We start from the raw sequence: 27,498 nt of genomic DNA, 5'->3' as shown, positions 1-27,498 counted from the left end.
GGGGGGGCGGCTGCCGGTTGAACGTCCAGGCAGAGAAATCAAACGTACACAAACACCATTGAACTGATGTTGAAAACAGAAACGCTTCCTCATGTGATCCAGTCACATGACTCTGGATGGAGGTCAGCCAATCACGTGTGCCTGTGACGGGAGAGAGGACGGCATTGGTCAAAAGGGAGCCTCAAAAAAAATCACCTTTTAATATAATAATAATAATGATAATAATGATAATAATAATAATGATAATATTGATAGTAAAAATAATAATGATAATAATGATAATAATATTGATAATAATAATAATGATAATATTGATAGTAAAAATAATAATAATATTGATAATAATAATAATGATAATAATAATAAAAATAATAATGATAATAATAATATTGATAATAATAATAATAATATTGATAATAATAATAATAATATTGATAATAATAATAATGATAATAATAATAATAATGATAATAATAATAATCTTTATTTATAGAGCACATTTCATACAGAATGTGTAGCTCAAAGTGCCGTACACACGCAAGAGAACTGTGACCTTTGACCTCTGGGGTTCAGACATTTATACTTTAGGTTCTGACCACCAGGTGGTGCTGAAGAAGAAGACGGGAGGACAGACAGCTGAGTCTTACCGGTCTCACCTCCGTGCGGGGGGGTACATGGACGGAGCGGACGCTTGTTGACTGGCAACGATGGCCGAGGACGAGAGGCCTGTGGGGGGGGGGGGAGAGAGAGAGACGATCATTAGACAGGTCCAACATGTTCAGTGTCTTATTGTCTTCAGTGTCTAAATGGTTGTGAAAGTTAAAGATCAGGGAGGACGATTAAATCCATCCCATCATGTGCATCTTTGGTTGCCATGGAAACAGAACCAGGCGTCTGCAGGATTCACCTCCATGATCACTTTGTGTCTTTAATAAAGGTTTTGAAATGTTAACAGTGACTCTGGAGGAGTTTTGATGTGTTCAAGGACCGTCGGAGAGATGAAAATCTGACAATAATGTCGTTTTACGGAGGTCGTCTGTTGTCCACAGAGGAAGGGACGGACCAACGGGACAGACGGGCGTCTCACTGTCTCACCTGAGGCGTAGGACAGGTCGTACTGTCCCGACAGCAGCGGGTAGCCCAGGTGGTGATGGGAAGGCAGCATGCGTTGTGACGGGGAGGACCGCGGACGGTCTCCCTCTCGGTCCCGGTCTCTGTCTCTGTCCCGGTCCCTCTCCCGGTCGTGGGGGGTCTTGTTGTCCTGGATGGACGGGGATTTGCTCTTGTACTGGCTGGCGTGCTGCTGCAGCAGGTCCAGAGCTTTGGCCTCGCCGGGCGGCTTCACCGTGGGACTGGACCTGGAGGGCTTCTCCACCTCCTCCCCCGACACCTTACCCCCGTAGGACGGGAAGGAGTACCCGGCCGGCAGGTAACCTGAGGACGGAGACAAGACGAAGACCAGACTGAACCAGAGGACGGAGACAAGACGGAGAGGAGACTGAACCAGAGTGGACAAAGCCTCGTCCCTTAGACTCTGATGAAGACCACGTCATGTAAACAACTCAGAGTTAAGCCGGACGGCTTTACATTTATATCACTGTCGGATTTTGAACCATGATACCTTCATCCAAAACTCTTTTTAACTGAACAGAGCCTGAACGCATCATAATGTAGCTGAACTGAACCTCGGTTTGTTAGCGGTTAGCGGTGCTGCTAACGTTACTAGCTCTCCTCCTGTTGATTTAAACAGATTGGATGATAAGATGATAAGATGACTTTGAACACATCCTGATAACGTTAGATTACCTTCGACTAAAACTTATATTTACGGTCATATTTTTGTCTCTTTTACTTGAACGCACCGTGCAAAACAACTCAACTGGCAATAACTTTAACCGTGTATCAGCTACATCCCGTCCTCTCTCTCTGCCGTCCTCTGATGTATTGATCTGTGGAGGAGCCCCCCCTCTTACCCGGGTAGTTCTGCATCATGACGGAGGGCATGCCCCGGTAGCCGGGGTGTGAGGGCTCGTAGCCGTGGCTGTATGCGTACGGTCCGTGCATGTAGGGCATGTAGCCCTGGTGGTGCTGGGCCATGGGGGAGGAGAACTGCATGTGTGGGGGACGCGCCTCCTTCCCTCCCCCCCGGTGCTCCTCTGGAGGCAGCTGAGTCCGGCCCTCCGCCCCCTCCTTGGCCGCCTCCTCCTTCTGGAGACCCTCCTTGGGCCGCGGCCTCTCCTCCTTCCCTTTCCTGTCGCGCTCCCTCTCCCGGTCCTCCTTCCACCGGTCCTCCTCCTGCGGTTTGGGAGCTTCAGAGTATTTGTTGGGGTAGACGTACGGCCACAGGCGCGAGTCCGGCTCCTGCAGAGGAGAAGAAACGAAATCTGAGTCCAGCACCATAATCTGAGAGCAGAGTTTAAGACTAAATGCATAAAAAACTGTTTTGTCCTTCAGCCCTCCTGCATGACATCAGTCATCTTTATTGTGATCTGTTAAATAGTTAATGCAAGAAAAAGAGATTTTAAAAAGGACCATTGGTCTATTTTTACTTAAGCAGCTTCTTGTGAATGTAAATAAAGGGTCTTATTTATTGGTAACTGAAGTGAATGTTTAATGATGCATTTAGTTTGTTGCAGTCAGACTTTTCTAAATGAGCTTTTTAATTATCTACAGCTGATGTAAACTGATCATCTTATGTGGCCACCTGCGGAAAAAAAGTGATCTTTGGTCATAAAATAAAAGGTTTAATTAAAGATTCACAAGTGTTGGATTGAATCTGAGTATTTAGACTAAATATAGGAAGAGGAGGTAGTCATGGTGATTGTTTTGTGGACTGACATTTAACATAAGTGACAGAAAACAACATGGTAACGTCATGGTAAAGTACAGCAGAGCCACAACAGTGTTTTAAACTTACTTGTCAAACATTTAAACTCTAAACTCTGTTTTAGAAGCTGCTGCTGAAGGACCAGCAGCAGCTTCTAAAACAGCTGGATGTGAATTCAGTGTTTAAGATGCAGTTACCTGTCTGTACCACATGGCGGGCTCTACACCCGCCGGCCTGCCTGGCTCCAACCCCGGCTTGGCCTCCTCTTTCCCATGATGCCCGGCTTCGCTCAGCTTCATCTTCAGACCCTCGGGCTGCGGGGCGGGGGCCTTCTGGTCCTCCCCCTTCACCATGATGACCGATTTGGACTGTTCCCCAGCCGGCGAGGGCTCTTTGGGCTTGGTGGGGTTCAGCCCCCCCTTGGCGACCAGGTCTGTGAGGCTGGGGGCTCTGGACAGGGTGGGGGGCCCCGAGGCCTTCTGCTTCCACTCCTCCTTCCCACAGGCCTCCCGCTCTTTGCCCTCGGCCTTCCTGTCGACCAGCCGCTGCCGGTCCTCGTACTGCTGGCGGTAGGCGGGGTTAGAGGCCAGCAGGTGGGCGTGGTAGGCCTGGTCGGGGGAGTAGGAGTAGGGGGGGACGTAGTACTGGTTGTAGTAGAGCGGCTGGGCGTACATGTTGGAGCGCTGCTGGATGACCGACGGCTGCTGGGGCCCCGGCTCCAGCTTCCTCTCCTCCTGAGGCTCCACCTTCAGTTTCAGCTCCTCCACGACCTCCGGCTCCTCCTCCTTCTTCACCTTCACCTGAGCTCCTTCCACGTGAGGCGGGGCTGCCGGTGCCGCACCGGGGCTGGGGTTGGGGTAGTTGGGGGAGTAGTAGGAGTCGTAGTTGGGGTAGTACGGGGACTCCTTGCTGGGAGCCTGAGGGGGGAACAGGGCCTTCTTGGCCCCCTCACGAGGGCCCTGGTCGGGTTCGGTTTTGACCTTCACCCCCTCCGACTTCCCCTCCCCGTCCTCCCCGGCGTCGGAGATGTCGGAGTAGGCGGGGCTGCCGGTCTCGGCTCCGTTCTGGTTGGGCCCGAGGCCGGCCTCCATCCTGCTGGCCACGCCGATGGACGGGCTGGGCGCGTTGTCCGAGAAGCTGTACACCTTGTCGGCCTCGGCCTTGATGCTGGCCAGACGGCTCTGGTGGGCTTCTGAGGAGCCGTTGAGCAAAGCGTCGGACGAGTCAGAGTACGGGCTCTTCCCCTCCTCCGGCCTCCCCCTTTACCCTTCGGACTGTCCCCCTCCTTCCCTCCCTCCCTCTTCTTCTTGTCCTTCTTCTTCTTGTCCTTGGCGAGGGTGGGGCTGGAGGCGGGGTCAGATAGAGGGGGGGGTTTGGGCTGCATGTTCTTCATCTGGGGGCTCTTGGGGACGGGCTGTACCACTGAGCCCAGCGGGGAGGACGCCTGCAGGGCGTAGGGTGAGGCGTTGGCGGTGGGGGCGGCCCTGCTTCAGGCCTTTCGGGGTCAGTTTATCAGCTTTGCCCCCGGCCGCCATCTTCTTCGACTTCCTGTCGTCCATGCCGTCGTTGCTGGCGTCGTCCGTCAAGCACCCCGCCTCCTCGCCGCCGTCAGTCACATCGGGCTCCGCCTCTCCCGCCTTCTTCTTCCCCTTCAGCCTCCCCGGCGACGGGGACGGCGCGTCAAAACCCCGTCCCTTCGGCGTGGTGGAGCGGGCGGGGGAGACAGCGGCGCCGTTGCAGGAGGCGGGGTCGGGGTGGAGGGCGGGGTCGTCCCCGTACTCGCTGTCGCCGTCCTGGTCCAATCGGACGTCGTGGTCGTTGTGGGCTCGGGCCTGGTGGTACTTGAGCCCGTTGATGTGCTTGTACTTCTTGTTGCAGTTGGGGTGAGGGCAGTCGATGAGCACGGGGAGGGGCAGGTCCGGTCCAGCTGCGGGGGGGCAGGGGGTCAGATTTACCTCCGGGGACGGGGAGCACGGCGCCGGTGGAGTTGGTTCTCATTCGCTTGGAGGCCTTGGTGTCCTCCGAGCTGGAGGTGGGCTCCATGTCGGAGGTGGGCTTGGTCTTCCTCTTGGCGGAGGACGGGCTGGCCTTGGCGTCCTCGGCGGCGCCGGCCGTCTGGCTGCCTCTCCGTCCTTTGCTGTTGGCAGCGGCGCCGCGCGTCTTGCCTCCGCCGCCGCTGCCCCTGTTGTCTGAGGAGTTGCTGTTGTCGTTCAGCGGCGTGTTGCTGCTGGGACGCATCCTCTTCCCCCGACCGCGCCCGCTACGCATCTCCACGTCGCTGGTCGGAGACTCGCAGAACCTGAGGACAGAAGAGTCGGAGGATGAGGAGCTGACAAAGTATCTGAAGCTGGAATACCGATCCTGTGTGTGGCGTTCAGCCGTTACCTCGGGGGCCCAGTCGTGGCGGGTGCAGTCCAGCAGGGTTCCCACGTACGTCTTGTTCCTCCAGGTGACGTTGACGACCAGCATACCTGCAGACAGACGACACTTTAACTACACCTTCATCCACTCACCACACCGAGTGAAAACATGAAGGCACATGAAGGTGTTACTGCAGCAGGAAGCACACATGTGACATGACCCCCCCCATCCTGCTGGGAAGCAGATGTTGACTGGTTTCATACCAACATAGCTCCCAGCAGGATACTGGTCCAGTCACATTTCATCTCTAAACATCTCTCCTCAGGATGTCCTCACCGTCCTCCGTCTCCTGCCACACGATGCCCTCCAGGTTGACGCTGGTGCCTGGCTCACAGGGCCCCAGGCACTCCGGCTCCGTCGCCTGCGCCGTGTCCGCCGTGTTCACCGCCACCGAGCGCGTTCGGACCATGATCTGCTCGCAGGGAGACGAGATGTCGCTGTTGACGACGACGGGGGCGAGGAGGTGGAGAGGAGGAGGAGCCGGGGTGGAGACCGGAGACTCCATCTGGAGGGGGGAGAGGGGGAGACGATGTCACTAATAGGAACATTACATGTGTCAACGTCCACTCTGAATCAACATCAACATGTAGATCCATGATCGGAATCTAAATCAAACGTTCTGCCCGTTAACTGTTAGCCGTACGCCGTTAGCAACATGAGCTACAGCCTGTCTCATTATGAGAAGAGGAAATGAAACATCCAACATGATAAACACTTATCATAATCACCAAACAGATAAAAAACCTGTGTTTGTTCAGTGTTTCTTCAATGTTCTTCATTTGATGATCAAAGTACTTTACTAAAGGAACCAAAGGACGAATGCTGCAAACCTCTGCCAGTCAGAAGAGATCATTCAGGGTTGACATCTCCAGATCTGAGATCTGAGTCTCCCTGCAGCTATCTGATGTATCTCATGATGCTATCTGACCTCAGAAACATTAACACATAAAAGAACAATATTTAAATGAACTACTAGAGAATCCTGGGAGGAATTTCTTCTAAAAGACTAATTGAAGACATTTCCTTTTATAAGAGACAGAAGGAGTGAACTAGTGCTCTCAGAGAAGAACTAATGAGTATTTTTCACTCACATACAACCAATGATTACAGATTCAGGCAGAATGAATGAATAAACTGCATCATTAATCTGCAGTTTATTGAGGACCCTGAGAGTGATTGTTTGTTAAAGCTGCTAAAAACGGTATTTTTATTTGATATATTTATTTAACCTTTATATATATATATATCTGGCACAAAACTGTCGAGATTTTGAGGTCCAGCGAAAAGATTTCACAGCATAAAAAAAAACACAAATAACACAACACAGTAAAAAGTAAAAAACATATTAACACAATATAAAAAATATATAAAAGAGACGAGGCGTAATCATCAGGTGACAAGAGATCAGAGACCTCCTCCTCCGACCCAGACCAGAGGTCAAAGGTCAGACAACAACTTCCAGGATCAATAGAGTGAATCTGATAGACCTGGTCGACCTGGTTTCCCTCAGAAAACTGGTTTGTGAAGCTGATGCGTTCAAGGACGTTCGGCCGCACGAGAACTGACTGTTATCTGTAGAAAATCATTTGACGGACGAGCTGTCGATGGATCATCAGTTGATTGACTGGTACTTTAAACATTGATAGTGGGAAACTAGAAATACCAGTGGGTCCAGCTCCTCATCTTATTAATGTTCATATTAAAATGACTTATTGACGTTTGCCGTCTCCGCTCTGATCTTTATTGATTGATGTCGTCTAAACACAAGCAGCGAAACATTAAATCAATTAATCACAGATATCATTTTTATTTACAAATCAGAAAATATATATATCAGGAATGTGAGCTTCAGACATATTTATCCTTTTTAATTAAAAGACCCGGTGGTTTGATATCCGGTGCTGCTGCCTGACAGAAGATCAACTAATGATCTGCTTTATTGATCATCCTATTATTTAAGATATCTATTAAGATTAATTGTTCGGTATAAAAGTGTTTCAGAGCGACCGATTCCATAAATGTATGAATTATAACATCTGGAGTTTCTCTACAGCTGCAGTGTGTTTGAGGTCAAAGTTCACGTAGTGAGTTATAACAGGACCCTGAACATCACACAACACTAACCTGATTATTGATTGACAGAAAACTAATCAATTATTTTTAATTCATAACTTTTTTATCAAATAATAAAAAACATCTGAAGCGTTATCAGACTGAATAAACACCTTCATACTTTATTTACACTAAAACAATCAATCTAATCAATACTGATAATGATAATCAGCTCCACAGACTCTTAGTATCCACCACCTCTGTCACCTGACTCTGCCGGCCACGCCTCCTCTACCTGAGCGACACCGACGATAAAATACAAACGTAACTCCTTCACACACTTCCTGTCTCAAACCGCTGCACCTCTCCGGCCGGACGCCCGACAGGAAGTGAGACGGCGCTCTCGTTACCTGGACGGACGTGTCTCAACATCCAGCCGATACCTGCTGAGTGACTGCTGCCGGGAGACAGAGGGAAAACAAAGAGACGGAGGAGGAGGGGTGGTAACCTGCCAACACCTGAGGCAGCGGTGCATCCTGGGAGTTTAAACACGTCTTTGTTCAAAAGCTGCAGCCACAAACAGGATGTCAGCGACATAACAACCAGCCAATGAGCAGAGTGTTGCCGGGTTACCGCCAAACTGAAACAGACTTTGAAGCGGTTACTAATGTATTGACCAACACGTTTGACCCTTGTGGGCTCCCGTAGGTGTTTCTTTATCATCAGCCTTAGATAATAAGAAAACACAACAAAGACTTGAGGTGCTTTTTTATGAAAAAATGATTATGAATTACTAAACAGAGTTAATGCCAACAGTCGTAGCTTTGGACACTGAACATCTTTCACTTTCATTCTTTTGGGGCTGCATTTTTCAAACATGGACTTTCTGTAATTTGGATGAAACAAACCTTTTACTTTCCATTATTCTCAGAGTTAAGTTTAGTCTCTAAGATGTCACAATGTTTGGCATGTTTAAACAACCATTCCACTAAATAATCAACTGCTTGTTTTAGTCCTAGATTAGTTTACTACAGTCTAATTAGTACAATTTAATCTGATTAATCTAAACGGATGTTTTAATAACCCGTTTTATTGTCTACATAAACTATAACATTTATAAAATCACATCTGTAACCCGTCCTTCATCCTTTACATCCACACAGGGAGAAAACCAAAGACCAGGATCTCTACGTGTCTCTCAGTGAAATGAAAAGTGAGGAGAGCGCCTCCTCTTCAGGAGAGCGCCTCCTCTTCAGGAGAGCTCATGACACACTGCAGGTGAGGTGTGTAGCTTACTGGTTTAGCCACTGGTTCAGAGGGCGTCGTCGTGGTAACAAGAGACAGAAGCCCTCCAGCTCCTATCCTTCCCCTCTTTAAAAAAAACAACAAATAAAACATGGCCGCCTGGAATGCTGGGAAACCCCCTGACAAGCCACCGACCAACCGGCTCTCTCACAGGGGGGAGGGGTCTGTTTTAATGGCCGCTATTGGCTGGTTTCTGTTTTGGAAGGACGCCGCCTGCCCGCTGGTAAACACCGACCCTCCTTCCTCTTCCTCCTCCTCCTCCTCCTCTCAGAGGTATTCATTACAACAAGCAGCCACATTCCTCTCAAGGTCACTCGCCCTCTGAGGGAGAGACAGATTAGTGATACTGAGTTTGAGTTGATGCTTGTTTAACATGTCACCTGATAGAGACGTGAAGGGGGCGGGGCTACAAGAAGCCGCCAGACTTCACCTCCTTAAACACCTTTTTCTTTCATTTCCTGTCTCTGGGAGCTGACCGACAATGAGACTGAGATTATTACGGCTCATTGATAAAAAACAAAAAAAACTTAACAAAACTAAGACTGTGAACACAAAACTAAGACTTTTTCATCAGTGTTTGGTTGCTGAAAATGAATTATCTCAAGATTGTTATCTTTCCAAAGGTCCTTGAACACATCATGTGTGACAAACGCTTCAGTCAGAAAAAGCACTGAAATAATTTTATTCTACATAACTCATTAAAAAACTCAAAACCCAAATAAACCGTTTGTTTTAACCACATTCTGTAAAAAACATTAAATTCTGAGCTCCTCAGTGAAACTATGAAGACATGATTGATTCATCTGAGACCAACAGTCATGTGACAACAAATCTGTGAAACTTGTGAGACTGAACTGATGCTGAACATAAAGCGGAGAGGAGAGGAGAGGAGAGAGGAGAGGAGGAGAGGAGAGGAGAGGAGGAGAGGAGAGGAAGGGAGAGGATATAAAAACATGAAGCCTCCATTTTCCCCCCAACATTGATAACACGTGTAGACACTTAGAAAATATTGGATAAATAGATTCCACATTCAACTTGTTTTTATCTTTTTATGATTTATGTCATAATAATTTGCACATGGGTTTGTGATGATTAGTTTAACGTTTCACCTCACAGTCAAACAACTTCATTTACGTCCGTTTCTAAAACAGATTTGTGTGCAGACACAAGCAGACGTACCATCACACCTGGTTGTCATTTTCTAACAGTTGTTCCTGACGGCCGTGGTCGTGACTATGAATCAGCAGAGACATTAACAAAACAAAAAATAATTCTGTCTTTTTAAGAATCAGCATCATAATGTAGCTATTTTGGCATCTAAATCACAGCAGAAGTGTTTATTTGGGTTCATACAGCTGTAGTGAACCAGCAGATGAACACAGACAAGTGTTTAGATTCAGAGGATATCTGGGATTCCACAACAAGAACAAAGCAGACATACGAGTGATGAAATGTTGTCTACATGGAGGAAAACACCTCCCTCCTCCTCTCTGGAGCGTCTAGCACAAGTGACACGGAAAACACAAACGATCAAACTGGTGTGAGTAACGCTACGCAAGAAATCGCTTCGAGCCTCGATTCAGATCAGGAGAAACATTCAGGAGTCGTGCTGGACGTGTGGCAGGACTGTAGTCACACACACACACACACACACACACACACACACACACACACACACACACACACACACACACACACACACACACACACACACACACACACACACACACACACACACACACACACACACACACACACACACGATGAAGGCCGTGAGGAGGAGGAGGCCTTCAGAGAGAACTCGACAGTGATAAGACTTGAGGACCAGAGCACAAACATTCTCACCAAGGACACCTGGAAAGACCTCAACATGCTCCAAAACTCCCTCAAGGCCCTTAAACTCCCTAAACCCCCTCCAGGATCTTCCGCAAGGACCTTCTTCTAAAACATGCTCATCCTCCCCCTCAGTAACCCTACAAACCCCTCAAGGACTACTTCTCCACGTGGTCCTCCTCCTCCTCCTCAGAGGAATGTTAGAAATGAACAACAGGTTGGCAGTTATTTCTCTGAGGACACTGATACAACATCTGGGAGGTTGGACGGGGGGGCAGGACTGACATTGGGTCTGAGAGAAACCTTCAGGGTCCTTCACATATTCTGTGAGACGGATACTGAAGCTCCGGGTCCTCATGAACTAAATGATACTCTCCTTTCATTTACAGTAGACTGTTCTTTTACACAAGAGAGCAAAGATATCTGCCAGCTGTGATTGGTTGTTACTCGTCACATGACACAGTCTGAAGTTCAGTCCAGAATCACAGAACTGTTGTCACCTGATGGTTGGTCTCAGGTGATTCACTCATGTCTTGAATGATTTTTATGTAATCTGGTCAAAGCATAAGGTTTATTTGTGGTGAGATTGTAAATGAGACGTGATGTGTTCAAGGACTGTCAGAAAGATGAAAATGTAACGATAATGACAGTCTTTACAGCTTCTGGCTGTGATAAACGATGTCGTTTTAACGGTTGTTTAAAGAGAACATGCTTTCCCATTGGCTGAACACTAAAGGACGACTCCACCTGTTCTGAGCAGGTCGTCCACTTCCTGCTGAGGGGTCATGTGACCTCTGCAGGCTTCACATGTGACCTCTGCAGGCTTCACACATGTGGACTTCTCTACCAGGAACGTGGGTCAGGGGCCCGTCAGCTTCTCGGGATACTTTCGTTTACCGTTTTCAGCGAATGCACTTTCTCCTAAACGCTCCACGTCTTCTTCTGTTTCCCAGAATGCATCAGGGCCCCTGCTGAGCAGAGCTGCTGTATGTGCAGGAGTCAGACCGAGCCACGTCTTCATACCTTTAGACTTACAGAGCAGAGTTTTACGGTATTTGGCCGTTAGAGGTTTGACAAACAGAGAAAAGAAATGATTCAGGAGTCCGTCAGCTTTACGACTGAGCTATAAAAACCACACGGTGATCTAATCAAACCGTCAGGAGGACTGAGCGCACACACGTGCAGCTCATCAGATATATTATACAGTCCAGTTTATTATGTCATCAACATAAACCTGTAGGATCATTTTAGAGGACGACGTCTGTGCTGCTGTTAAACTGTTATTTAGTTTAATAGAAACACCTGTTACTATAATGCAATAGAAAAGAATCCTAGTGAAAAAGATTTAACGTTTATATAGAGGATTGTTGTTTTAACCCTCTGAACCCCAAAACCCGCCGGCCTGATGGAGAAGCATGTTTACAAAGGACACGTTCATCACAGACAGAGGCTGTAAAAAACGTATTTATTGTCCGATTTTTATCTTTACGACCGTTCTTGAACACAAAATGTGTGACGAACGCAGTTCCATCAGAAAAAGTACCCAAAACGAAGCCTAAATTTATAGATCTCATTTAAAATCTAAACCCAAATAACCAGAATCTGGTTAAAAGCAAAAACATTCTGAGCTCCTCAGTGAAACTATGATTGAGTCCCCTGAGACCAACAGTCATGTGACTAAAAGTCTGTAGAACTCGGACTGAACTTCAGGATGTCAACACGGAAAGGAGAGCAGAAGTTGTAAAGAGAGTTCAATGAATAGAATACATGGAGCATTGGTAACACACAATGTTAGAAATATAGATTCCACTGTCCAACCCTGTCTTTACTCTGTGTTTAGTCTGAGCTCTGGTCCTGGTTCTGTGGTTTTAAATGGACTCCTGTCTGGGAGGATTTTCTGCAGTGGTTGGAACAGAAAGTGTCTTTTGGAAAAGTCGAGCAGAAACACTGAGCCTCGAGACATTCAGTGGTCGGATTTAAAGCAGCAGTCAGCCGAGAGCAGCTTGTGTCAAATGAAGCGAATCACACAGCAAAACGTCCATCAAACCATAACTCATAAACTGAAGACACTCAGCAGCGATGGCAACTGTCCAATTATGTTCAATCAGCGAAGAACAGCATGACAAAGCTCAAAGCTAAATGTGTTAAGTATCACAGACTAATGAGATCTGACAGAAGGAGAACAGACCTGCCAAACAATCAGCGCTAATCTCCCACTAAGCGATAAACTTTGTATTTTATGCGGCCGGAGTTATGGAGGAGCGATGATCATAAATCAAACATCCTGAGACATTTAGTCGGGTGTTCTTGGTTTGAGTTGTTAGAGAAGGCAGTGGTGCTGTAGAGACGCTGAACATGGAGCGTACTGGAGGTTTAAACCCAGGGTTTATAATGAGGTAACGTCAGGTCTATGCTACATATGATCTGCACCACATGTCCACTAAACATCTCACAGGGTATTCATGTTTGTTTATGACACGTTTCTGATCAGTGATCTGGTGGCTCCTTTCCTTCGGTGCAGCATGATATTCATCAGCTGTGGAAAGTAAAGCGCACGAGGTAGAGCGCTCGTCCCGCAACCACAAGGTTGGTGGTTCAAACCCTGGCCTCCACAGTGTCTTTGAGCGAGACACCTAACCCCAAAGTCAGCAGCCCACTGCTCCTCAGGGATGGGTTAAATGCAGATGGGAAACTGTATGTTCATGATCAATAAAGCTGATCCTCAAACATAAAATAAAAAACTCACACACCTGGAGAACGGCTGCTTTTTCTGGCAAAGATCTAACAGAAAGATCCAGCAAGGTATGGACAGCATATCTCAACCTCCATTTCCATTAATCTTTCCCCAACGCCATGTGTACAGAGCAGATATAGGTTATTATTCTGTGAACGTCTCTGGTTGAGAGTCCTTCACTGAACCACAGAAACGAGTCCTCTTACCTTCACGACCACCACTTTCTTCACATTTCGGCATTCGCCGTTGTCCACCTCCTCTTGCTCTGTCGTCATGGCGACGGGCTGTCCAATCCCAGCCAACTCCAGCTCCAGCTCCATGTTCCCGAGCTGCTCCGCTGCGTCCTCGGGGTTCTGCTGGCCCTCGAAGGGGCTGCTGCGAGGGGCCCCTGCCTGCGGGAGGGGGGCCACGGTCTCTTTTTCGGCGCCGACCACTCCGGGCGCCACAACCTCCATTTTGTCCTTCTTAGTTTTCCCAGAAAGCCCGTCTTTGTCCTTTTTCACAGCGGGGAGGGGACGGGAGGGTTTACTAGACTTGTCGGTCCCCTTGGTCGGGGTGGTAGAGTTGGGGTTCGGGGGTGGCGGGTCCCCGGGGGCCCGACCCCGAACCTCTTTCTTGGCCCCGTCTGAGACCGGGGCCTTAATGCTCTCCTTAGAGTTCTTACTACGTTTGGATTTGGATTTGCTGTCTTTGCCCTGCGCGGCGGCTACGGGGCTAACGAACTTGATATTGTCCGGTAAAGCAGCCACGGCGCCGGGGGGGGCGGCCATGGCCCCTCCCTCTTTACTGCTCGACATCTCCAGCTTGTCCTTCTCCAGGTCGGCGTCCAGGTCGATGATCAGATTGCCCACGCCGATATCCCACTCATCGCCGCTGTCGTACGTGTCCACCGCGTTGGAGTCCACACCTTTCCCGCCTGCAGGGCCGCTGCTGAGGGACATCTTAGTAGGAGCGTCCCGGAGCGCCGCAGGAGGGCCAGAGGAGGGGCCGCGCTCCTCCCAGCCGCAGGACGCCTCCTCAGGGCTGGGCCCCGAGCCTCCGCCCGGCTCCCCACATCGCCTCCTGCACACGGGACAGACTGCAGGTTACACAAGAGGACACCATCAATCACAGACAAAGACATTCAGTTAAAGGGGCAGAAATACCGCTATTTATGTCCAAGGTCACAAGCTCAATTAGCTGGTTGTGTCTGAATTAATAATAATAATAATAATAATAATAATAATAATAAATAATAATAATAATAATGATAATAACACATTTTATTTAGGAGACAAATTCAGACACTTTGCAAAAGGATATTTCAAAAATGCAAGGGTCGACCTGTCCAACTAACATTCACAGCTTACTGGATCAATATATTTAACTGTCTCGCCCAAGGACACCTCGACATGGACTAGCGTATCCAGGTATTGAACCCCCGGTCCTGTGATTGCTCTACCACTGAGCCACAGTCGCCACTTGTCAGTGTCAGGGTGTCGTTGGTGATGATTGATAACTGATTAGCACTAATCCTGTGTTTCAAAGGAATCTGAAGCCTTTCAACGGAGAGCTTGTTGTGATTAGAGACGCTCTGTTACTTCCTGTGTGTGTGTGTGTGTGTGTGTGTGTGTGTGTGTGTGTGGGTGGGGGGGGTATTGCTCCTGACATAAAGGCTGTATTGACGAGGGAGGAGCCCTCTGTGACGTGCAGCATGAGGAAGCAGACGCAGCGCTCCTCTTGAGCCTCCTTAAGTCCACTTATCATCTGAATGGAGGGATGTGACCTCTGACCTCCTCTCACAAAACAGGCCTGTTGTCAGAGCCATGGGAGTGAATGGGAGGAGGAGGGAGGGGTGATGTTAACAGCCTACAACCCCACCGATTGGACACTGAAGCTAATTAAGGTTGTGATTATCGCTGCATGAAGCAAACAGACGACGTATGAGGCTGAATGTCTCCGGAGAGAAGTCCTCATCTGGAGGAAAGTCCCAGAAAGAAAGAGATTCATTCACAGCTTGAATATTCAGCTGTATATGAACACATTTACAGCTTCAGTGTGTCACGTCTACCTCACAGAAGGGGCAGGAATGGAAGGAAGGGATCGCTAAATCAAGATGATTGGATTCATGTTCTGCTGGTGGCAGAGCAACGAGTCTTTGTCGTACCGGAGAGCAGTGATAACGCAGCTCGCTAATCGCGCCAATAACAATTATTTCGGCAGACGTAGAATAACTGCACAACAGCTGCTAGTAAAGACAACAAGGTAAGCAGCGCCTGTGATCTGTTATCCATGTTGAATAACAGGAATTATACAATAAAACACATCATTTGATTTTATGACCTTCTGCGTTTGCTTCATATCGTTTCTGGCTCGTTCAGATCAGACCCACAAGCTTGACCTTTGACCTCGTATGGCGGGAGAGTTACTTAACACCCTGACTGCTGAGCTCGGCCAATCGTGGGCTGAACCCGACTCCGCCTGTGAAGCCAGATGGTCAGACAGGATGGGGGGGCAGCTAATGACAGGACTTCAACAAAAACACTCGGAAACAAACCGACAACAAGGAGACGACACTGACAACAAACCAGGAGGCTTAAAGCCCATGAGCAACAGACAACTACACCACCAAACTACACCTTCAAAACTACACCACCAAACCATACCTTCAAAACTACACCACCAAACTACACCTTCAAAACTACACCACCAAACTACTAATAAAGATTCTTGTTGTGTTATTGATGAAATATGAACCAGAGCATCAAACTCACAACAGTGTAACACAGAAATGCTGCAACAAATGATCCTTCTCATGATCAATACATCTGTTGATTCATAATATAAAAAGTCAGGAAACACAGAACAACAATCAGCTGACATCTTCCAACATTTCACAACCCAACAGAAGAGACGAGGAAGATTCATCTTCTGTGGATTAATCAATCGATCAATTGTTGAAGCTCTACAAACCAGAAAAAAGCAGCAAATTCTTACATTTGTAAAGCTAGAACCTTGATGAATGAATAATCAAAATCGTTGAACCATTCTCCATCAATGGATTAGAGTGAGGTATTGAACTGCAACAACTTTGCGGTACCGACTAAAAACTACAATGACCATTATCGACCAATCAGATGATTTTCTCAATACTTTGATTGATTGTTCACTTGAGGAAACACAGTAAAAATGTCTGTCATAGTTTCACAAGATGATGTGTTCAAATGTATTGTTTAATCCGGCCAACAGTCCAAACCAAAGATTTAATATTAACTGTGATATAAAAACAAAAACAAAGAGAAGAGAAGCAAGTCCTCACATTTGAGAATTATTGGTATTTCTGCCTAAAGAATGACAAACAAATCAATAAGAAAACTGTTATTGTCTGTTGATTGAGGTTTAAGAACACATTATTGAAAACTGTATGGAAAGTTGCCATTGAATTATTCATGAGATCAGTTTCCCTATAGGTTTCTATTGCCCACTAAATGATTGATTAATTGATTAATATTTAAGTACTAAAATCTTGTGAACAGTAAGTAAATGTCTCTGAGTGTCAGCTGTGTAGAACATGAAGCGGCCCCCGTTAGACCAGCTCACTAAGCTGCTTGTGTTAAAACGACTGAGTGGATTATCTGCTGCAGAACTGTTCAGGTCAGACTTTCTGCTCCACTGCCTCTAATGCCACCGTTAATTAAAGGCGGCGGCGTGGCAGCAGATCCACGGGACGCCGCTGCTCTACAGCCTCTTTATATGGAAATGAGACGAGGTCCTCACCAGCAGCAGGACGAATCACCCGGGCTGTGATGGAAACCTGGACAGATCTCACAACTCAGCTGAGACCAGAGCCAGCCAGAGACAGAATGTGATAAACTACATGTCCCAGGAAGAGGGGATCTGAGCTATAAACTACATGTCCCAGGAAGAGGGGATCTGAGCTATAAACTACATGTCCCAGGAAGAGGGGATCTGAGCTATAAACTACATGTCCCAGGTAAACCGCCGTCTCTGGTGGACTGCCTGGTTACAAAGCCTTGAGGTGGATGGTAACTTCCAAGGTACCGATAGCAGAACCGTTAACTCCGGACCTTATCAGTACTCTGGTAGTTTAGAACCGGTTCCTGTTTAGAACCTGGTTGGGGGGGCATCTCTAATCCTGACGGGTGGTTGTTCGTGGTTAACCTGAACCTACTCCACTCTGCCCTGAACTGCTTTAAACTATTTGTTTTCACTTTGCTGTAAATCCCATAATCCTCTCTCCACTTTCACCACTTGAGCCGCCTGTTCCCTGTTTACACTCCGTCTCATTATGACGTCTGCTGGCTGTGAAACCTGCACCAGACAAACCCACGTCTCTAGAAATACACTGAATACTACTAAAGCACTAAACACCTCCTGATGGTTAATATGTCTCTGTGTGGTTCTCCTCTACAAGCTCACAGGAGAGGAAACGGAGACAGAGAGAGAGGAAGAAAAGATTTAACGGCGGCTTTAGATGTCTGGAAGCTGCAGGTTGAAGTCATGGGATCTATATTCAAGGCACACGGTGTCAGAGGAAACATCTGGACCACATTTATCCAGATGTAGAGCTGTAACGTTCAAGGAATGGTTTGGAGAAATGTGTGTTTTTTCGGTATTTGGCAGCTTGACACCACGATCATGTCTGTACGGTGAATATGAAGCTAGCAGCGGGTTAGCTTAGCATAAATACTGTAAACAGCTAGCCTGGCTCAGTGCAAAGACAACTAAATCTGCCTCCTAGCTCCTCTCAAGTGGAACACACACCAGGCAGCGGGGGAGTGTGTCTGGACCATGAACGTTGTCATGGTGACGTCACTCATTGGTTTCTCGCCATGTTGTTTGTTTTCGCAAACGATGAACAGGAAGTGACCATATATGGACTGAGGAGGAGTGACGTAGAGACGCCGTATACGTCTCTGGTGTGGACCTGTCAATCAGTGTGTAGCCCCGCCCTAAAGCATCCCCTGCTTTATGGTCTGTTTGACTCTAAATGGAGCATCATTTACTAAATGAACATCAGGCAAGAAATCAAATAAAATATCAGACTATTTTTTTGTCACAAGCTGAAAAGTCAGAAGAAGTAAAGCTGGTGTTTGATGCATATCCAGGATTTAAATCCAACATGAGTGTGAAGTTAGAGGAGCATCAACAAACACATTCAGGAAGACTGAGCTGCAGAAAGAACACGTTTCATCAGGTTTCTTCAACTTTGAACTAAAAGCTTCACCAACACTCAGCCAGAACAAGTCCAACATGTTACCAACGAAACCCAGCAGGAAATCCATGTTATGGCGACAGAGCGGCAGATCCAGGGTCAGGACTCAGACTGAAGCTCAGATCTGCTGCTCCGTTATGAAGCAACCAGACCTCTCAGGTCCGATCACTCTGTGTGGTTCTTTGAGAACCCGGTTCCACAGATCCATTCAATCATCTAATGGTAGTCTAAGTCTATTAAGTGCTTTTCTGCCTGATGATTAGGGCTGTCCTCTAACCAGGGTTATTGATTTATTATTGACATAATCATGTTTACACTCAGATGAGGTGAAGGTTTGAACTGGAAATAGTTTTTATACTAAAAAACAGGAAAAAAAGGAAGCTAATGAAAAGATGGATTTCACTGACCCGGTTGTCACTAACAGAATAAACTGACAGAACAACAACAACGACACTGTGCAGACGGGTAACATCCTGTCACCCACAGCCAAGACAAAACATGGATTTAACACCAACGGGTCTGAAGTTAGAGTCCCACCTTTAAAGGGTTGGACAATCAGAGTTCTGATTGGAGGGGTGTTCTCTGAAGAGGCAGTGATCCGTCTGTATGGGACAGAGCCGTCCTCACATCTGTCCTCTGTTCTGCAGAGCCTCACTCACACTCTAGTCTTTGTTTTCTTGTACATGCAGGTCTCTTACTGACAGAGACTAATCAGATTCAAATTAGAATATAGTTCAGATTATAAAGGATCAGTTATGAGCCAGGCTCTATGGATCTTAAAACTAGGAGTACTGCTGTCCATTTGGAAATTAATTAAACTATGAAGCAGGTAGAAAGTGTTGGTTTTAAATGTAAGAAAAAAGGAAAACAGTACGGAGAGAATTCTATTCCGACAGCAGGATGAGCTGTACTTATTGTAAGTCGCTTTGGATAAAAGCGTCTGCCAAATGACTGTAATGTAATGTAATGTGTTACCCAGTAGTTTGAAATGTGACAGTTTTTACAGCTTCAGGCCGTGATAAACGGAGTAGGTTTGGAGATGGTTTAAGGGAAACTTGCTTTTCCATCCCGTCGACGGGTTTTGTGGTTCAGTTACTTTTCGTTCCTTCGTTGATGTGAATGAGGACGAGTCTGTGACCGAGGGCTGGGAGGCGGGGCTAATGGACCGCTAGGAGGCTAGCTCCATCGCTGGAAGAACCAGGTGACTTTGTCTGAATGTTTATACTCTGAGGTCAAACTTTCTTTGTTTCCTCCGACGCTGTATCCTTCTCTTTATACATCCAGGTCTTTACACTTGACACATCCCTGAGTGCAGCAGGCCTGGCACAGTCAGCCTCGTGTTGAAGCGACGGTGGAAGAGGAGGCCACGACACAAGCTGTCAACAAAAACAGCTACAAGTGTGTAATATTCACATTAAATGAATTACAGCCAAATGAAAAACACACTCGCTTGTTTGTAGGCCTATAAACAAAGTCATCTAATAATAAACTGTCATCTAAGCCAACATACAGGCCTGAAAAAGACATCAGAGTTTCTTGAGACTTTCTATCGATATCTCCTTCGACGCATTTCAGCACCTGGGACAGGACAGCGCACGCACACGCTATCCATGAGAATAACTCACATAAGTTAGCATTAATGTACAGTGAGGGGGACGTTATTGCAAAATAAACCCGACAGCAGGACAAGCAGGACCACGATATGAAGCATAAAGAAAACCCCCAAAAAGATACCTTCAAATAACCATGTGGACGTCGATCACCAGGGCAACAACTACAACGTGACCACGGCAACCAGTACGTCTTTCCTCTTAACAACTGAGAGGTTAAACGTAGAAATGCAGCATTAACGTTTGAAATACCAAAACTAAGCTAGACGATCACATTCAGTCATGATGAAGTAAATAATCAAAGGAGTTATTTACATGAGGGCTTATTTGCTCAGAGAGGAGAGGGAGTGAATCTCCGACGGGGGTTGACTTTGTTGTTTTTGGTGACGTTGGTCTCCGTCAGTCAGCTGGTTATTTAAATACTACCACACCCCTGGTATACACAGCAGCTCAATGAAAGCAAACAAGCTAGCGAGGTTGAAACCAGCAGCCGCTCTGAAGCTTTTCACTTCTCTCTCTTTGTTGGGTTGTTTAAATCAAATCACAGCGCTGAAGCAAAAAGTACTGAAGCACCTCATCAGACCAAGCATAAGTCTGAACCACAGCGAGAGCAACGAGAGCTGGAGGAAGTGGAGGTTAAACCTTCACTTTATACATTAAAAAGGGGAAATCCTCCATTTTCTGGATTTCGGTTTTCTCTAAAAGAAAAGAAAAAAAGCGTTGTCGTGCAGCTGTCACTGTCAGCGGTGGAAACTCCCACATCCTGTCTGAGCTCATGAAGGTGAAGAAGTGACAGTTTAGCATGAAGCCAGTCAGCCACAGCTTCAGAGCTGGAGCTGTGGTCCCAGTAAAAGGTTTTTATGGGGGACTTTTTCTGAATCTGAATCAAAGCTTTGAGGAGAGAGGATGTCGTGTGCCGTTACAGAGCGCAAAGCCTCCTGAGGCAAATTTGTGATTTGTGTTATTGGGCTATAAAGATCGAATTGGCTTTCTTGACATGGCTCTGTTGATACAGAGGTGTTCTGTGTTACAAATAAAGAACTTCTACCAACTCTAACAATAACTGAGCAGCTGAAAAAGGTTCTAGTTCGTCTTCCATTTAAGATCCAGCATTGATTCATTTTTCTGTTCTCTGTGAAGCTGTAGGACACTAGGTCTTCTGCATGTTATGTGTTCCTACATTTCAACAGACCGACACCAGCCTGACCGACACCAGCCTGACCCGACACCAGCCTGACCGACACCAGCCTGACCCGACACCAGCCTGACCCGACACCACCCGGAACCGACACCAGCCTGACCCGGCACCCCTCCAGTCTGCTCTGACTCTGTGTGCAGCGGACCATCAGCTCAGGTGACTCCACTGAAGTCATTCAACACTGCGGCCGTCACCGGTGGACCTCCGGGGCCGCTTGTTGTGGCGGAGCGCCGGGCGGGCCTGTCAGGGTGACGGCGGGTCATGTGGCACAGCTTTCCCCCTGGAGGAGCAGACGGGTCGGATCATTTCAGCTTCCTGTTGGAGTCCTCCTCCTCAGGGCGCACTGGCTCAGCGATTCCTGCTGTCCACCGACCGCCACCTTAAGACCTGCACTGTGCTGCAGATAACGCTGGTCCGCTGTCAGCAGCTGCTCACTGGTATTAAACAGCTCATCAGGAGCTTGTTCGTTTGCATGTGTAACGATGCACATGTAGAGGCAACACTGTGCGCTCTTCTCTAGATGTATAAAAGGCGGTATAGCATTTGCTGCAGCGCTGTGAGACGGGTTGGATGCTACTGAACAAACTGGAGAAACATGCAAAGACTGCGACAGTGGAAACATTCTGAGAGGAACAGCTTTAAATAAAGAAATAAAAAGTGGAGAGTAAACTCTGCCAGGAAAAGTTAGTATCATACGTCTACTATGCACAGTCAATTCAGAGCAAGGCACCAAGCAGAAGTGTGTGTGTGTGTGTGTGTGTGTACTATCACAAGGTTGTGCCTACAATAATGATTCAGAACGTTTTTTACAATGCATGATATTTCACAAGAAAATCATCGACAATACAGCAAAGTTCTGTGCAACTGAAGAGAAAAAGTAACGATAACATATAGAAGGCAAAATCTCTTTCTTTCTCAAAGCAGAAGTCAAAACCATGATATGAGTCTTTGATCATCATGATGAGTTTATAGAAAACTCAAAGTACAAAGAGTACTAGACCACGTGAACCAACTGTAAACTGTCAAAAGGTTACAAATCAAAAGAGTTCACGTATCTGCAGGAGAAAACACCTCAGTGATGCAACATCACGCAGCGTACTCCTTGTGCAAGAGAGCAAATATTACATCATCAAGAGCAGGGTAGAAAGTAGTATAAGACATTTATCCCCCTGAGCTGTGATGAAGGTCCTTTAGACCTAGAGATCATATAAACTCTACTCTGCTTAGATTGAGTGTGCCGATATCTCTTCTGTCAGTTTGAACTCTCTGATACTTCCAGCACCTTTGTAAAGATGAAGCTGGCTGCAGCGTTAATCGTAAACGTTGTAAAACGTCAGTCATAATCTATTATTATCCGCCAATTTACTAGTTTTATTATAATAAGGCTGAGGCTCAAGATGTATTTAAGTGTGTGATTGTATACAGTGTTTGTCTCCTCATGGTTCACTAGTGTGAGTAACGAAAAAAGATCTGGTGTTCATACAGAGTTTGTATTTTGGAAATGATTACATATATCTCGCAATATAATTTGAGCTTTTGACTGACACACACAGGCGGTAGTAGAGCTCTATATACTACACGTGTGTGCGTTTGTGTTTATCATTAATATACAGAATAAGCCTGTAGATTGTGTATCTTTAAGGGAGTGGAGAGAAAAGAGACAAACATCACCGGCCGTGTGCGATCAAAGATATCAATGTAATGGAGGATTTCAATAAATTGAGTAGATACGTTTAAGCCACATAGTCTCTGTAACTAAACAACATGACATCAAGTATTTCTTTAAAGCAACAGCTGCTGTATCACTCCATCCCTGTCTGTTATTGAGTCCAAACTAAAGTGTTTCTGGGTGTCAGGGACAGTTGGTCTAACAGGATGCATCTGTCCATGGAGGACATGTGTGATCTTATCAAAGAACCAGCATCTCAACAGAGCCACGGCGTCAGATATCAACGTTTACAGCCAAAACATGGTCACAATACGAGGAATGTCAAGCTAGATGTTTCACCTGTATATTCCTAGATACTCACAGAAAACGTAGCTGGATAACTCAGACACACACACACACACACACACACAGACGGGTATTTGACTACGCTATCAGTTATGTTTGCTGATTGACACAGTCAAATGTTGTCCCACTGTGTGAGCTTCTGTGATTGGTTTAAAACAGTCACATGGAAACCTCAGACAACCCTTTCTTCCTCTTCTGTGGTTCACCACTTTTGTTTACATTTTTCAGCAGCGGTGCAGAAAAGCAGCTTTGTGAAACTACACTTCCTTCCTCGTCTGCTGCCGTGACGGCTGTTATTCTCCACGTTCTGCTCACCACAGACGACACTGTCACCAGCTGCACACCATGAAGAAATATCAGCAATGTTTGTTAAAACTGAAAAGAGATTTGAGACAGAAGAGTCTATAATGTGTTTAAATAGTATATATGGATGAAACAGGTTAAAAAGATGATGCCAGAAGCTAAAGTGTAAAAGTGAACTACAGCATCACCTGAGATCCAGACAGAAGACATGAAATGAAGGAACAACACTGTTACAATCACTAAAACACAGACAGTGTACCTTCAGTAGCTAGCGTAGCATCGATGTGCTGACGCTACTTAATGTGCTGATGTACTCTGTTGATGTTAGCGCCACTAACCTACATCTCCTTCAACCTCTCTGAGTAACGGGTCTCACTATTACACAACGTTTAACCGTGACGAGCTCAACATCCACGAAACCAGCATGAACATGAAGAACATCTGGATCCAGTGATGAGTCTGTGGAGCAGAGCTGCTGGTCACAGCTGGACCACGCTACGCTAGGATTAGCACAGCCACGGACATACAGGACCAATGGTGCTGTGCTTTAGAGCTTCACCACTCAGTGTTCAACTTCAGAACATTCAGATTCAGGGACAGCAAATTGACAAATAAAAAAGGGAATAGACAGGACTATGATGTACGTAAAACAATAAGTATATATGTAAATATATATATAGAAGAAGCACCCATAAATACCACAAATATAATGTCTGTATGCATGTCAAGTGTTTCTGTACGTAGTAAAGAAATAGTGCAAAGAAATAAATATTGAATATGTACAGTATGTGCAGGTACATAAGATGATATATACATATAGACAAGTGAAATACGGAGTGCATTTTACCTAGATATAATCATAATGTAGATAAGTGGATGATTTAGTGTACGACTGACTTCAAGTGTTCAGAGTGACGGTCCGTGTCCAGAAGAATCTGTTCATCATTAGAAACTCACTGACGCACAACTCAGAAAGAAGACAGCAGCACAAACATTCAGCGAGAGGTAAACTGGATAAAGCAGATTGAGCCGGAAGATCTACACCTCCGAGCAGATGAGACCATATCTCACGTCTCAAAGGATTTACTAGAGATAAACAAGTGTTCATTCAGAGAGAATCCTTGGAGCTGTGTCCAGGAATGATATGTTCAAAACAAAGTCTAAATATGTTTAAAGCTTTTTAAATGAGCCGACACAAAGTGACACGCGCTGTTCGATGACTACACCTCCGTCTTGTGTTGTATTCATTTGTTTGTTTTTTCTAATAATATAGAACCTCAGAGTTAAACTACCTTCTGAACGGAGTAAAAACACAATGCAGCACTTTTAAAGAGGAGGAATCAGAGCGGAAAATGTATGAATAACTGTTCAGACTGAGAAGTATTTATCTACCTTTTACCTAAAGTAACAGCCTTTAATCCTGTTATGATGGTGTGTATATATATCTATATATATATGTGTGTTTATATAGATATATATATATACACATATATATATAGATATATATCTATTTATTTATATATATATATATATATATATATATACACATATATATAATATATATAGTATGTCTTATTGTGAGCAGCATGCTTTCATAGCAACAAATCCACTACTTTGGTATCAAATCTGCTGCAAGACAAAGTTGAACCTGGTAACTCTGTATTTATGTCATGTGTTAGCATTAGCCACAACAACACACTCCTTAAATATACACACATACATATATATGTATATATATATATGTATGTATATGACTGTTAACTGTACACGTGAATAAACTAAGCAATCCTACCAAGCTAGCTAGCCTAGCCCCCGTTAGCTGGATCAGCTAGCAGTAGCTAACCGGCCCCGCTGCTAGCATCCCCCTTTAGCACAAAGCTAATGCTCGTTCCTCTCCACCAGGCAAGAACCCGGATGTACCCACACACACAGTGTATAAACGGTCTGCGGTACCCGGATGTAGGTAGCGTAGCAACCGTAGCTAGGCTAGCTACACAGCCAGTGTAACGCCATTTTCTTTATTTATATCATGCACATGTGTGTTTATGTTTATATTTATATATGTGTGTTTATATGTTTATATGTATATATATATATATATATATATATGTATATATATGTATATATATGTGTATTTATGTGTATTTATATGTATATATATATATGTATATGTATTTATATGTGTGTGTTTAAGACGAGCGGTCAGGAGAGGAGATAAAACACGGTGCTCCAGACAAAGACAGCAGCTAGCATGCTAAAGCTAGCATGCTAACCCCGGGACGCTAGCATGCTAACTGGGGATGCTAGCATGCTAACCCCAGGATGCTAGCATGCTAACCCCGGGATAGCTAGCCTGCTAGAGCTAGCATGCTAACCCCTGGATAGCTAGCATGCTAACCCAGGGATAGCTAGCATGCTAACCCCGGGATGCTAGCATGCTAACCCCGGGGGATAGCTAGCATGCTAGAGCCGGGATGCTAGCCTGGGAGCTAGCATGCTAACCCAGGGATACTAGCATGCTAACATGCTAACCCAGGGATAGCTAGCCTGCTAGAGTTAGCATGCTAACCCAGGGATACTAGCATGCTAACTGGGGATGCTAACATGCTAACCCCGGGATACTAGCCTGCTAGAGCTAGCATGCTAACCCCGGCTAACAGGCTCTCCCGCGCGGACCCTTACCCCGTTAGTGATCCCCACCCGCACTGCGCTCATGTGCTCCTTATGCTCCCAGTGCTCCTCCCAGTGCTCCCAGTGCTACTTCCAGTGACTGCTCCCAGTGCTCCAGTGCTCCAGTGGCTGGTGGTTCGCAGAGACCAGCGTGGACCAGCTCAGCGTGCGGACGCTACGGGGACAGCGCGGGGTCAGCGCTCAGGGCCGGCGGAGCGGGGCCGGGTCCCGGGTCCATGACGGGGTGCGGTGGTCCAGGGTCCGGGTCACACACACACACACACACACTCACACACACACACACACACACCGAGCAGAGGGGACAATGCTGCCAAAGCCCGGAGCGGTGGAGCGATGGAGTCACTGGACCTGGACCGGAGGAGGAGGAGGAGGAGGAACGACTGGAACTGGATCTGGAGAATGTGGACTGGATTCAGACCGCAACATTGGACTGTTATTCCTAAAACAAGAGCCTTTAGGGACTAATATATATATATATATATATATATATATATATATATATATATATATATATATATATATATAAATATATATATATATATATATATATATATATAAATATATATATATATATATATATATGTATATATATATATATATATATATATATATATACATATATATATATATATATATGTATATATATATATATATATATGTATATATATATATATATATATATATACATATATATATATATATATATATATGTATTTATATATATATGTATATATATATTTGTATTTATATATATATAAAATACATATATATACTTATATATGTATATATAAATATACATATATACATATATGTGTATATATATATATGTGTATATATATATATATATATATATATATATATATATATATATATATATATATATGTATATATGTGTGTATATATATATATATATATATATAAAAATACATATATATGTATTTATATATATATATGTATTTTATCCATACATATGTATATACTATAATATATATATATATAGTATTTCCAGTGTGGTATGAGTACTTGAATTGTATTTTTTTTTTTTTTTTTTTACTGTCTGGTATTAATCATTTTCAGAAACTGATTCAGAAAACTTGGTTTATTTCCAGGTTTTTTGCACATACAAGGAATTTGTCTCGTTTATTGCTGCATAACAATAATATATACTTAAAGACATAATTTGAAAATAGAATATATGAACATTTACAATAAAGTATGATAGACAAACAAATAAAGAGTACGCTAAGACATGAATGTTTATATATATTTATGTTTTATATATATATATATATTTA

The 27,498-nt window shown here is 45.3% G+C and overlaps 1 protein-coding gene across 1 annotated transcript; it reads right to left on the bottom strand.

Moving 5' to 3' along the window:
- znf609a (zinc finger protein 609a) lies at nucleotides 1-26,545 on the bottom strand. Its single transcript, XM_054620651.1, is given in 13 exon segments — nucleotides 1-141; nucleotides 648-726; nucleotides 1,096-1,434; nucleotides 1,974-2,361; nucleotides 3,025-4,082; nucleotides 4,085-4,272; nucleotides 4,274-4,736; nucleotides 4,739-4,763; nucleotides 4,766-5,126; nucleotides 5,184-5,298; nucleotides 5,525-5,753; nucleotides 13,379-14,234; nucleotides 26,195-26,545. Coding segments are annotated over 11 exon segments (3,975 nt in total). The 5' UTR covers nucleotides 14,114-14,234; nucleotides 26,195-26,545; the 3' UTR covers nucleotides 1-141; nucleotides 648-652.
- Between the last annotated feature and the right edge of the window lie 953 nt (nucleotides 26,546-27,498).

The sequence above is a fragment of the Anoplopoma fimbria genome, chromosome 19 (genome assembly GCF_027596085.1).
Source record: "Anoplopoma fimbria isolate UVic2021 breed Golden Eagle Sablefish chromosome 19, Afim_UVic_2022, whole genome shotgun sequence".
NCBI lineage: Eukaryota > Metazoa > Chordata > Actinopteri > Perciformes > Anoplopomatidae > Anoplopoma > Anoplopoma fimbria.
This window is presented reverse-complemented; position numbering and strand designations above follow the sequence as displayed.